The 13,646-nt window shown below is 40.0% G+C and overlaps 1 protein-coding gene across 8 annotated transcripts in view; it reads right to left on the reverse strand.

Moving 5' to 3' along the window:
- DAB2 (DAB adaptor protein 2) overlaps nt 1–13,646 on the reverse strand; it is a 48,262-nt gene that overhangs the window by 16,525 nt on the left and 18,091 nt on the right. For 6 of the 8 annotated variants that reach the window (XM_036308430.1, XM_036308429.1, XM_036308423.1 and 3 more), the window contains 8 exons: nt 4,977–5,169; nt 3,888–4,027; nt 3,133–3,231; nt 2,465–2,596; nt 1,552–1,632; nt 1,073–1,099; nt 784–837; nt 112–174 (listed from right to left, as the gene is read on the reverse strand). In XM_036308430.1, the coding sequence (XP_036164323.1) occupies nt 112–174; nt 784–837; nt 1,073–1,099; nt 1,552–1,632; nt 2,465–2,596; nt 3,133–3,231; nt 3,888–4,027; nt 4,977–5,169 (789 nt within the window). Of the gene's footprint in view, nt 1–111; nt 175–783; nt 838–1,072; nt 1,100–1,551; nt 1,633–2,464; nt 2,597–3,132; nt 3,232–3,887; nt 4,028–4,976; nt 5,170–8,528; nt 8,547–13,646 lie in introns of those variants that run through there. The other 2 variants (XM_036308428.1, XM_036308425.1) reach the window with 2 other exon arrangements.

Raw genomic sequence — 13,646 nt, forward strand, 5'->3', positions numbered from 1 at the left:
AGCTGCCATGTTCCAAGTTTCAATAAAGATGCTCAAGATTTATGGTTAATTGCCAATTTGAGTCATAGATGTCATTTCCATTACATTGCAAATTTAAAAACAGACACTTACTGTTGGACTATTTAGGTCAGGAGGTGTAGACATGTCCCCAAACAAATCCATCCGGTCAACAGCCTTAAAAAAGTATTTGGATTAGATTCAGATGTGTCTACTCAAAAAGATTATTTTGAATATTGTTGTAATTGTTTCCTAAACAGACGTTTAGGAAAATAGCCGTCACAATTGAATTTTCATTTAACTAATACAGATTTGATATTGGGCGATTTAGGTCAGGAAGTGTAGACAGGTACCCAAACAAATCCATCTGGTCCAAACTCTTTAAAAAGTATTCGAGCCCCAGCTGGTTTGGCTCAGTGGATAGAGCGTTGGCCTGCATACTGAAGGGTTCCAGGTTTGATTCTAGTCAAGGGCACATGCCTGGGTTTCAGGCTTGATCCCCAGTGGGGGCGGAGGGGCATGCAGAGGGCAGCCAATCACTGATTCTCTCTCATCATTGATGCTTCTATCTCTCCCCCTCTCCCTTCCTCTCTGAAATTAATAAAAAAAAAGTATTTGGATTAGATTTAGATGTCTTTACTAAAAAGATTGCTTTTTATATTAACATCGATGTTAGGGAAATAGTTGTTGCAATTGGATTTTCATACAGATTCTGTCTTTGAAACATCTACAGGAAGTAAAACCCACATTCCGGTAAGCAAGAACCATAAAAAGTCACATACATACCAATTTCAGTTTGTTAGCTTGGTCATCAAGAGTCATTAGGGCCTCGCTTCCATTCTGAAAAGATGGCAAATATTTAAGGGCTTAGTTGGTAAGTTTTAATTTCCTAGTATGTTGGCTTGCTCAGCGGTTATGATTTTGGTCCTGGTCATTCAACCATACGTCTCCCATGACCAGAAGGGTCATGAACACAGAGCAATAAGCCAGAAGGGGAGCATGCTGGGCAGGGAGCAAACAAGGGCTGAATCACGTCATACATCACAATTCACAAGGAGAGAAGATGCAGTTTTACCTCGACTGCGTTGTTGGCTTCTTCCATCTAAAAAGAAAGACATAAATTCAGTGATCTAGTAATTATAGTTAAAATGGCTTAAATAAAAGAACAAATATACCTATCAGTTCACAGGCATAAGCAAAAGAGACTCTTGCATATTATCTCTGCTCTACAGTCCCCTCCCCTTTTCACAATAATACTGGATTTGAACAGAGTGACTGGACTTAAACTTGGTAATCCTTTTTAGTCTTTAGAATCAATGTGAAGCTTGTAGGGAGAAAAGACCAGAGTCAGGGACTAGAAATAAGTGCTTGATGATCACTCCCATCCATTGCCCGGCTATTTGGGAAGAAAAGACAATACATTTCTTTCCTTCCCATTCTTTGGAGATCTACATAGAAGCCAATTCTCCAGACAGGCCATATGTTTACATAATGTTCACATATGGTCCTAATACTGTCTTAAGTTTAATAGAACCTGTATTGGGTAACACTTGCCTTTTTCTTTTCTTCTTCCTTTTTCTTCACGTTATAGATAACTTGAAAAAGGTCTTTAAGATCAATGACTAATGGCTCAGCCTGAAGCAAGAGAAAACATCTTTATCAGTATTTTAATCTTACCATTTTCTTCCCTTTGTCTCCCATCAGTTCTGAATTAGTACTCCCCCCCTTTCTCTTAAAGCTCCTTACTACGCTCCCCTGTTCTATGGGGAATAACCCCTACTCCCATCCCCACCCCCAGAATCATAAAAGACAGCAGAGTTAATAAGTACTTAGATCAAACAAGAAACACCATGATAATTTTCCAAGTCCTTCTGCATTTCCAGGAATAATTTGCTATTATTCTATAATCAACATTCACCTTATAAGAATACTCATTCCAACAATCCTTGTACCACATGCTCCATGGGAATCAATGACATTTCAAAAATGATTTCTTAGACCAGTGGTTCTCAACCTTCCTAATGCTGCGACCCTTTAATACAGTTCCTCATGTTGTGGTGACTCCCAGCCATAAACTTATTTTCGTTGCTACTTCATAACTGTAATTTTGCTATTGTTATGAATCATAATGTAAATATCTGATATGCAGGATGTATTTTCATTGTTACAAATTAAACATAATTAAAGCATAGTGGTTAATCACAAAAACTATATGTAATTATATATGTGTTTTCCAATGGTCTTAGGCAACCCCTGTGAAAGGGTCCTTCGACTCCCAAAGGGGTCACGACCCACAGGTTGAGAACCGCTGCCTTAGACCAATAAACATAGTTATCCTTTGAATCATTGTTTATTCCTCCCTCTATCTCCAGTTGTTTCTAGAAAGCTCGCCAGTTGAGTGATAGACACTCCTACGTTCCACTGAGGACAAGTCCCCTCCAGGTATACCTCAGGGCTTAGCACTTACCTGCTGCCCTGTTTTTATGGCAAAAAACTGATGCTGGCCTTCTGCTCCACACACATAACCAAATGCCCGGTTGTCTGTCACATCACGGGCGATGAAAGAGATCTTATTTACTGGATGTTCGTGCTCTATCACCTGAAAAAGGACAAAAACATGATTTACTGGGAAAAATAGCATCTATCTGTAGGCTAGCACAGCTAAGCATCAGATATATGCAGAGGCTGAATCAACCACTGAGCCACACTGGCCAGGCTATTCTTGTATTATTATTTATTAGTTATTTATTATTAATACAATACAACTGAGAACTTACTTTTCTCTACCCCTATATATTAAAATGAGACCCATACATAGACCTACAATAGCATCACAAACCAAAGGTTAGGATTAATCTAGTTCTTGTACTTGGGATCGAAAAGAATACCTGTGACATTACAGCATACCCCTGTTTATAGACTTGACACATCTATTAGAGGAAATAAATTTCAAGATAAAATGACTTAACTCCTCACTGCTACCCTGTTTTCCGCCTTTACATCTGAAGAAGTGATATATATACTATTTTTTTTCCTACAGAATTTTGAAAAGGAAAAAGGGGAGCTAAAACTTAGTTGCAAATTTTTTGTCAAATTCAGGTGGTCAGAAAAGTGTCAGTGAAAGCGGATTCTTACCCCAGTTTTCTCATCAATTATTTTGATCCCAGAAAGGGAAATGTTGACCCAGATCCTTTGTTTGTGTTGTCCCTGAGACCGACCAGCCGCCGCCATGCCCTGATGAGGTTGGGAAAACAAGAAAACTTAGTTAAAACTACCCTATGATGCTTCTGATACTGAAACTTTAAAGGCAGCTTTGTTTTCAGCTTAATTTACCATCTGTGAAAGGCCTAAGCACCCTGCATAAGAGAGAGCAAGAAGGAATAGAAGGCGTTGAGCCAGGACATCACTAGTTAGTTCCGTGAACTTGGACAGGTCATTTTAATTCTTTTGACCTCAGAACAGTCACTGGTAAAGACAAGAGAATGTACTAGAAGTTTTTCAAAGGTGTTACTTCTAGGCCTTGTCTTACTTAACAAGTATTATCTAATTAGTTTCACATAGTGACAGTGCTGGAATTCAAAAATTCAGAAAATCCAAGGGCTAACACTAAGGAACACAAGTTTCCAGGTACAGTCCTGACTTTTACCTGAAGACTTCCATGGTTGAAACAAAGCAAAAGGCATGTCGAGTCCTGCTACACTAGAACAACACTCCGAATATGCAAACAATCTCATGGCTACTCATCAAATGGGGTGCCACTGGATCGATTATGTGATTGGAAAGTTTTCCTCTTGAATAATTGAGATACAGGTAAATACAAACTTCTCATCTAATTCCTTCTGCTGGCCATTTGCCGAAGACAGAGACAAAGCATGCTTTCTGCCTTTTACCTTTAGTTTCATCATAGAATCTTGGCTCATTTTATCTCCTCTCGCATCTGGCACATCATCAATGCCAATTAGCTTGGCCTTGTATTTTACACCATCACCTTTGAATCTGGCCAAAAGATACTCATCCGTCTTTTCCGAGCCTGAGAAAAGAAAGAAATATAGGATAAAGTTTATAAATGTATTTAAATATCAGCCCCATGTATCATCAAATATGTTCTGGAATCTACAAATCAGAGTAGTATAAATCTTGCTTATACTATGATTGACTAAGTGTGCAATATTCTACCCTTATTCTCACTTCCTTTGAGTAAAACCATGCTCTTTAATACTATATAAGATGTTGGGATGGAGAGAAAATAAACTCTTAAAGGTGCAAAATGGACTGAATTATGGGAAACTTATGGAACTATGTGAGGTGGGACCTGGGGATATTCATTATAATTTAAAAATACTTTTAAAAAAGAATATAAGGAGAATAATGCTTGTTTTTTAATAAAAAAAAAAAATAAGGCACCACACAATTTACCAGCATTTTGAACTGTCAAAAAGGCAAAAGGGAATTATGAGTAAATTTCTTTGAAAATCACTTAAGATAATTATCCCATCTTTATAACTTCTTTTGCTTCTCTTAAAAGGCCTGTGTGGTCTCATTTCCATTGCTAAAGTGTAGAAGTGAAAAGCAAGCCAGTCACGAAATATTTTCAAGCTATGAATGATTAAGACTCTGGCACTTTGTAGTGGTACTTCAGGTGAAGAACAAGGCTCTATAAAACAAAGATCTTTCGTTTGTAAAAACAGCAACATGGTAAACAGGTTACTGAAAGATAACCATGTAATAACTGATAGTTGATTTATCAACTGAACAAGAAGGCATGAGAGCTGCCTGGCAAGACCCAGGCAATCACAGGATTCAGAGACACGTCTTGTATATGGAGTGAACCAAACTCCAGCTCTCCTGCTCAGGCCTGGAGACCAGGCTCAGGCTGAAGCCAGGCCAGGGCCAGCTCTTACTTTACCCTGAACTTCTCATTTCTTCAGAGGTAACCACCGCGAGCTCCCCTTATTGGCCTCAAGAGGATTTCTCCATACCTTTCTTCTTCTCCTTCTTCGACGGTGCTTTTGGTGCGGCCTGTTGGTCAGGCTGACCATTAGATGTACTGGTTTCTACTTCGTTAGACATGGCAAGAAGGCAGACAGCAAACTCCAGCACCAGCAGACACTTAGTGACACCAGGTGCTCCCTGATGGCGAGGTCTCAAAAGAACATAACCGACTGCAGACACCTGTAGGCAGAGTTTAGAGGCGTAATGAGATTATAACACACCAGACCCAGACTTTATGCCATAATAGGCCTACCACTAGCGATTCTCGAGTGCAGTTCTTCAGACTCATTTTGTTCTTTCTCCTCTATTAGACTGAACTCTGAAAGCAGGGGAGTGGGTAGGAGTGTTTCCTTTGAGGTTTCCAAAATGGAAAGAAGGTGTTTACCAGATTTTTCTTTAGTCATTTGGTCTCTGGTAACATTTAATGATTATCTAGCTAAGTAGCTTGTGTTGGATCTTTGGCATCAAAATCTAGTATGAAAGATAGGGATCAAAATGTGTGACACACAGAAAAATAAGGCTTCATAGCAAAATAGAAATAAATGGAATGCTAAGCTTGAGAAAATGGCAACTGGCATGTGAAACTGGGTATTATAAATCCTGGTCCTCAAAAAATTCTTTAACTGTAAAGGCAGTGTCAAGAGTAGAGCTATATATTTTATCTTATTCATATTAATATTTTTTAAAATGTTAGGTTTTTGCATATAACCTCCAGTGCTGTCTATAAGCACTATACTTTAAAATACACCCATTTTGACATTAATCCTTACACATATCAGGGAGAGGATTAATTTATGGGGTGTCTGTTGTATAATTAATTCATTGTGTGTGAATACTTTTATGCTATTATTTAGTGTTACTCTCCTCAACATGGTTGTGGTATATGCTCTCATAAAGCTCCCCCATGTATCATAGTAGGTAAAACAGAAAAGTGCAAGTCATTGTAAGCACTAACGAAAGTGAACTAATGTTTCAAAAGGTTCTTTAACCCCCCAAGAGTCAAAGTTTCTACACAGCCCTGGTTGGTTTGGCTCAGTGGATAGAGCATTGGCCTGTGGACTGGGGGGTTCTGGGTTCGATTCTGGTCAAGGGCACATGCCTGGGTTTCAGGCTCGATCCCCAGTGGGGGGCGTGCAGGAGGCAGCCAATCAATGATGTTTCTGTCTCTCCCTCTCCCTTCCTCTCTGAAATTAATAAAAATATTTTAGAGAAAAAAGAAAGAAAAGGAGAAAAAAAAAGTTTCTACACAGCTGCCGAGAGAGCTAGAGACAGGTTAACTCTCTACCTGGACTGAAGACCGACGACAAAGAAAAGCTCCTCACAGTCTGTAATCCTGTTAAGACCACCAATGGGCTGTTGTATCCCCTGAAGCCCTCTTAATTCTATGCCTACAGCACCCATTTATTTGAGCTTTTAAATTCAAGGATCAAGTCCATCACATGGGAATATGTACTGTTTGTTAGATACTTAAAGGATAAAAAGTAAGTTTTAAGTTTTTGCTCAATGAGCTTCAACTGCCACTTACTTGCTTCATGAATGTCAACAGGTTCTCCTGAAGGTCAGCACTTAATCTCTCCCCCCATGAGGTTTTATATTTTATTTTATTTTATTATTTTTATTTTATTTTATTTTACTTTATCTTTTAAATCCTCACCCGAGGATATTTTTCCATTGATTTTTAGAGAGAAAGACAGAGAAGAGAGAGGCCTGGGACAGGGAGGAGCCTGCAACCGAGGTATGGTGCCCTTGACCGGAATCGAACCTGGAACCCTTTGGTCGACAGGCCACTGCTCTATCCACTGAGCCAAACTGGCTAGGGCTCCCATAAGTTTTTAAATAGTCCTTGTAGTCTTAATAGTCTTTGAAAGCAAATACATAAAAAAATACATAAATCTATGTATAGTAATGTTATCTGAGTTATTTCATTTGGAGATTTAGTTGTTAGTTTTGCTCAAAGACACCTGGATAGTAGGGAGCCATAGAGAAGTCTCTGCACTTGGATGTCATACAGAGTAGAGAGTTCAAAGCTCTTTTCTTTCTTTTTAAAAAAATTTATATGCTTTTATTGATTTCAGAGAGGAAGGGAGAGAGAGGGAGAGATAGAAACATCAATGATGAGAGAGAACCACTAATTGGCTGCCTCCTGCAGGCCCCACACTGGGGATTGAGCCCCCAATCTGGGTATGTGCCCTGACTGGGAATCGAACGGTGACCTCCTGGTTCACAGGTCTATGCTCAACCACTGAGCCATGTTGGCCGGGCCAAAGCTCTTTTTACTCAAGACGTCTTTAGGGGCCAAACACTATTAGCCTTTTACCTGTATTAACTCCAAAATTTACAATAACCCTGAGTATTAGGATACAGTGTGATTTCACTTTTCCTGAGGGAAAGCCAACGCTCAGAGGTTATAACTTACACAGATGCAAATACTAGAACCTGGGTCTAGCCCAGGCTGTCTGGCTCCAAGCCAGGGTTCCTTAGATGTGACAGTGATGAATCTCATCTGAGAAATCTCATAATAGCTACAGAGATGCTGTTATATATCTGTGTGGCTGCCAAAAGATATGTCCAGTTCTAAATCTTTCCAAACTAAGGCATAGCTTAAAATATAAGTCTAGATTGCATTAAGCTATTGGGTTTGTTTTAAGTTCTAGTACTAGTAAGGTCAAAGATCTTATATAGGGGGAACAAGTGGGTATAGGACAACTAGAATGTATAGTCTTCTCATTCATTAGGTTCCCTGGGACTCTTCTGACCACGAGCACAACATTAATCAGAAGACATACACAATGAATGTTAGCCTAAGGTAGGGGTCACAAATTAAAGCTCAACACATATGCAAAGGGTTACCTGGACAGCTCCCCATCTAAACCTAGCTGGTTCTAGTTTTTAGGGACAGGCTGCTTCCTTCATTAGAAGCTTGAGCAGAGAAATAAGAAAATACATTTGGAACCAAATGAGGATCTAAAGTTATTGGATACTAGAGGTCCGATGCATGAAATCCAGCCCAGCCTGCACCCTCTCCAATCTGGGACCCCTCAGGGGATGTCTGACTGCCGGTTTAGGCCCAATCCCTATGGGACTTCCCTCTCACAATCTGGGACTGTTGGTTCCCAACCGCTTGCCTGCCTGTCTGCCTGATTGCCCCTAACCACTCCTGCCTGCTAGCTTGATCACCCCCTAACCACTCCCCTGCCAGCCTGATCAACGCCTAACTGTTCCCCTGCCAGACTGATTGCCCCCAATTGCCCTCCCCTGCCAGCCCAGTCACCCCTAACTGCCCTCCCCTGCTGGCCTGATTGGCCACAACTGCCCTCCCCTGCCGGCCATCTTGTGGTGGCCACCTTGTGACCACATGGGGGTGGCTATCTTATGTGAGGGTGTGATGGTCAATTTGCATATTACCTCTTTATTATATAGGATTCTTGACTCCTTAAGGCCTAATGTAGAATAAATTTGTAAATGAAACTTTGCTAAGTCAATAAAATTTGCTTCCATTTGAGAAAAGATATCTAACTTGGATTTTGGACTTTACAAACCTCCCTGAAAGAATGTGAAGACTTCCCCTTTCCATGGCATAAGAATCAGATGACTGGGAGAGATTTTGGAGCTTGCAACATCTTTTCTGAGAAGGCTCTGAGAAATGTAAACCAGAACACTGCGTGAGTCATCTTAAGACAACTATGTCCTTTGCACTAAAAAAAATAAAATAAAATAATAAAAATATCTGCTAATCTGCTATAGTTTGTTTAGCCCTTAAAGTTATGCATGCAAGACATCCAGTATTTAGAACCCTGGAATGCTTGGCATAAGAACACATTTGTGTAGAGGCAAACTTGGCTGGCACCTTCTTATTTTTGCTTTTCTTTCCCATATATTCCCAATAGGAATATATTGGTATCGGCAATAATACTAATTAATAATCCCAGAATTCTAAAGCAATATCCTGACACCAATTTACCACCTTCTGCCCAGTCTACCTTCTAGCCCTAATTATACAGAGCAGAGAAGAAATTGCTTAGTCAGCCTCAAAATGCTGGTAAAGGAGTAACTTGAGTTAAGGACTTATTGAATGGTAGGCCCATTCCACAAATGGTAGAGAATCTATTTTTAATGTTAAGGGGAATGAGACAAACACCTAACCTATCAAGCACTTTAAACATTTATTCTGGCAGCTCCATGAAATAGAATGTGTCTCTGCTTTATGAATAATGAAATGGACTCGGTAACACAAGATTATTTGCTAGTAAGTCTCTGAGCTCAAAACTGAACATGATCTATGCCTCTGTTTCTACCATATATGCTGCTACTCTTTATTTTTTTTAAAGCTCAATAATTTTAACCCATATTTTGTAAGCTGCTTTCACAGTCATAATCCCATTGACTTTAAGATATCAGTGAATTTTCTCAGAAGAGCCACATAAATAGACACAGTTAGGGGAGTTAAGGAGAGTCAAGAACAAAGCAACATAAACATCTTTACCAAGAGCGTCCAGTACTTTGTACCGGTCACAGAATGTGTTTCCTTGTCTTTTAGAACGTCATGCCTGTCTCAGCTGAGCTACTGCATTAGGGCATGTGAAATATTAACCTCCCAGGCAGATCTCAGGGTCCAAGAGGGCAGCGAACAGCCTTCACCACTATTTTCAAAGCAGCCTTTTGAGAATGAGGAAGGTTGCCAGAAATGAGGCAGTGAAGTTAGGCTGTTTCTGAAAGTTGATGTAACTCCTTTCTCCCTTAGCTGCTTAGATGCCCATGCTTTTAGGAAGGCTTACTCTACCTGCAAAAGCCACGCTGAGCAGACAGGAAGATTTGTGCAGCCTCTTTAATTGGGGAGGTGAGACCACATAAATGCACACCGAAAAGGAGTCCTTAACAGATGTGCTTGCAAATGCTGACACAGCTGTAGGGGCCTCAGTAACAAAACATGCCTGAATCAAGGAGATATACACAAGTTAGGCATTTACAGAGAGCACGTATCGTTGCTTTTAACCCTTGGAAGGGATGCTATGGGACTGAGCGGACACTAAGAGCCCTGAACCAAGAAGCTGTTCCCTGTATTTGGAACCAAGTCTGACCAGATTTACAAGTTCCCTCTGCAGTTCATTGTGAGCAGAGGTGAGATTGCATAGCAGCTAAGAGTTCAGGCTTGGGAATCTTAGATAACTTCATTGTCGTTTAGCTCTGTGGCTGAGACAACGTAACTAATATTTATTTCTTCACCTGTAAAATGGGAATATAGTTTGCAGAATTGTTATGAGAAATCAATAAGAACTTATGTAGAGACCTCAGTGCCTTGCATATATATGGAAAGTGCTTAACAAATGGCAGCTGTGATTAAATCACAGTTAGGCTTCATAGTCACTATGTGTTGTGCAATCTTATATTGCATCCAACATTGCTTTCCACAGCAAGTGTTTAAACAGTTGCAGAACAACTGGGACCAATAAGTAAACAGCTAGTAAATAGAAACATGGAGGAATAAAGTGCTTTAATTAGTAAGGCCCAGGTGAAAAAGTGAGAGGGTCTGCCAATATTGGAGTCACCTTCTGTTCAACTCTGGCTTCTGAGCCTACAGAGGGCAGGTTCTGATGGAAACAGGACTGTGGGAACAAAAATCTACTCTACGTTATCCAGAGATGTCTGTTCTAATGGATCCTGAGTCAACTCTAAGTCTACATCGTTACTACTGGCAGTTTAGAAGGTCTAACTCAGATCACTTGGGGAAATTTTACTGGAGAGATCTCAAACTGTCAAGTTCTATGCCACCACCAACGCGATTAAACCAGAATCTCTGGAGAAGGGACTCAGGCATCAATATATTGTAAAGAGTCCCAGATGATTCCAATGTACTGACAAGTGTGAGGTCCAATGGTTTACTTCCACAATCCTTTGTCCATTCAAGAAACAGCAAGTGGGTTAGACTATTGAGCTGGAAGAAACTTGGGGAATATTTGGTCATACCCTTTCATTATAAAGGTTAGGAAACTGAGGACAAGAATGAGTGTATAATTTGTCTAATGGCTACATAGCTGATTGTGGATAGAGTTGGTGCCAAGAGAAATCTAGGTCTTAACCTGAGACTCTACCGTTTATTCCTAGATATTATGTGTGTCGGTTTTTTAAAAACTATATTTTAAGAACGCTGTACAAAGCCCATTATACATAGAGATTGAACTGCCACTTAGTAGATATACCAAGCAAAGAACAAGAAAATAGCTTAGCAGAATAGTTTGAAATGGAATTTCACAGATGTTTTCTGAACCAAAACAGAAAAAGGATTTTATGGGTCTAATTATACATCGTTGCTGAATTCTTTCTTGCCTAGATCGCTGGAGTCCTACTTGGTCAAAATGGCTCATTAATGTTGATTTGGCTGCGGGGAAGAAAGCATTTGGCTAGGTTTGAGACGCAACTCGCAGATCAAAGAATTCAAGTTTATTTCAGTACATTCTCTACTATTCAGTGCTTGGCCTTTTAGGGTTTGTTTGTTTGGTTTTTTTAAAGCATGATAGGAAGTTTGAGTTCTTATGTTGGCATAAGTTCTTATTCTTGAGTCATTATGACCTCTCCTAATTTTGTACTCACCCCCACCCATTTTGTTTTTAAAGTAAGTTTTTATTAAGAATAGCTCCTAGTAGGCCTATGGATAGTCATCGTAATAAAGAGTGTTTGGGAGACTTTAAGCTTTATAAATGAGCTTAATGCAATCCAAATGAAAGTCCATTCTCTAGACTGGGCTTAGCAACCAATTCACTAGAAATGTCTAAACATTGTTCACAAGTTGAACTGACGTATTAAGTTTATGATCAACTCTAAATTGGTATCACTCAGTTATTTCAGTACAATGATAACTTTGAACACTTAACTCTAGGATTAGAAGTAGTAGAAAGTATAAATTCATAATGAGAGTTTACTCCAGTATTTTGGAAAAGTGGGGCACAGATAATATACTTGTATGAACAAAGGCATGCAGAGGGGATTGAATCTAGTTTGCTATACAAACTTACCCACCAGATGGGGGTAAGTTCAGACCCTATAAAAGGGAGCAGTGTTGGAATATCCCTGAGGTCCTTTGACCATGTGGAATTTTTTGTGAATATGGACACATGAGGCTTGTGGTTAGATTAACTAAAATTAGGGAGTCTACCCATCTCAACGTTAATACTACAGTCAATCCGTTATTCTATCCCAGTTCTCCAGTGTGACCTCTTCCAGCTTAGACTAAACAAAAAAGGAAAACTGAAATTCAACTTTATCTTTTAAGTCACTTCAACAAAAGGAAGGAAGTGACATTGAAGTTTTGGAGGTTTCCATCATTGCTTTACATTGCTGGCACTGGATCATTTGAGCTATGCTCTGTCATGGTTTCCCTGACACCAGGGACCATCTGGACATGGATCACCAGGCTCTGGTATATGTGCTCTGTGTATCTCAAGTGAGCTGGGCAGGCCAATAAAGTGGGCATAACTTGACATGGAAAAGGGAATGGGGGATTTCTAGTCTAGTGTATAGTATCACCAGAATCACCAGAGGTCTGTATCTGGATATTATTGGTTCCTGATCCTCCTAATGATAAAATATTTGCTTTCTTATCTATTATTGTCTCTTTTGTACGTGTCATGTGGGAAAGAGATTGGCAACATAATGACTGCATCCTTGAGCTAAAGGTCATAATAAAAGTACATGTTCATCAGCCAGTCCTCTTTTTATTAGATAGATATTGAGTCACCGATGGAAGCAGCCATGAGTGATTCTCGTTAATTCTGAGGAAAGGCTATTAGGAGTCCACTGCTTTGGGAGAAAGGATAATATGGCTTTTGGGGGGTGAGAGGGATTTAAAAAAAGCTACCCTTCCCCATATACCTTGGACTTTAGGCTCAAAGGTAGTTGGCATCTGGTGGGTAAGTTTGTATAGCAAGCTGAGCCATTTATGGGAAATGGACTGAAGTGGTCCAACACAAGGTGAGGGGTGCAGGAGAGGGGAAAGTCCTTATGGTTAGAGAATGGGTAGAAGGTAAAATGTCGAGACTAAAATCCTAGGCTCTGATGCTAGGGTTCCCATCTCACCCAGAAGATACCTTGGCACTTGGACAGGCCTCAAGTGGCGGGTGGGTGGTATGTATGAGACACTGAAAGAGCTGTGTAACAAGAGGGCCTGTAGAGCCATGGCAGGACTCTGCTAAACATTCTCCCCTCCCAGACCCCACTGCAGGTCCAGTGACACAGCGCTGTTTCAGTCATCAGAGCACTTGCTTTAGTGGACAACATCATCATGTTTTAATGGTAGCACACCAGTCTACACTGGGTTGCTGCCATGGGCTGGGGATACCCCATGCTACAGTGAAAAGGACAGAGGGGGACCTCACATGGTTCGGTATGCCTAGTTATGAAATGACAGTAACCAGGAAGTATACCAAAAGAGTATGAAAAAGGAATAAGATTTCAAAAAGCTACAATGTGCATAGATAACTGGGTTGAGCACCTGGGAATTAAAGGTTGAATTTAGAAGAGCTCTATTTTGTACAATTAGATGGCATAGGATACTATATTTCATTCTGCTTCCCTTGCATCCTAAATCCAAGGGAAGAGAGAGTTCTAAAGATGAGAAATTTACATAAACAATTTTAGGGTTTTAAATGTTTTTTTTTAAAATG

The sequence above is a fragment of the Myotis myotis genome, unplaced genomic scaffold (assembly GCF_014108235.1).
Source record: "Myotis myotis isolate mMyoMyo1 unplaced genomic scaffold, mMyoMyo1.p scaffold_m19_p_5, whole genome shotgun sequence".
Lineage (NCBI taxonomy): Eukaryota > Metazoa > Chordata > Mammalia > Chiroptera > Vespertilionidae > Myotis > Myotis myotis.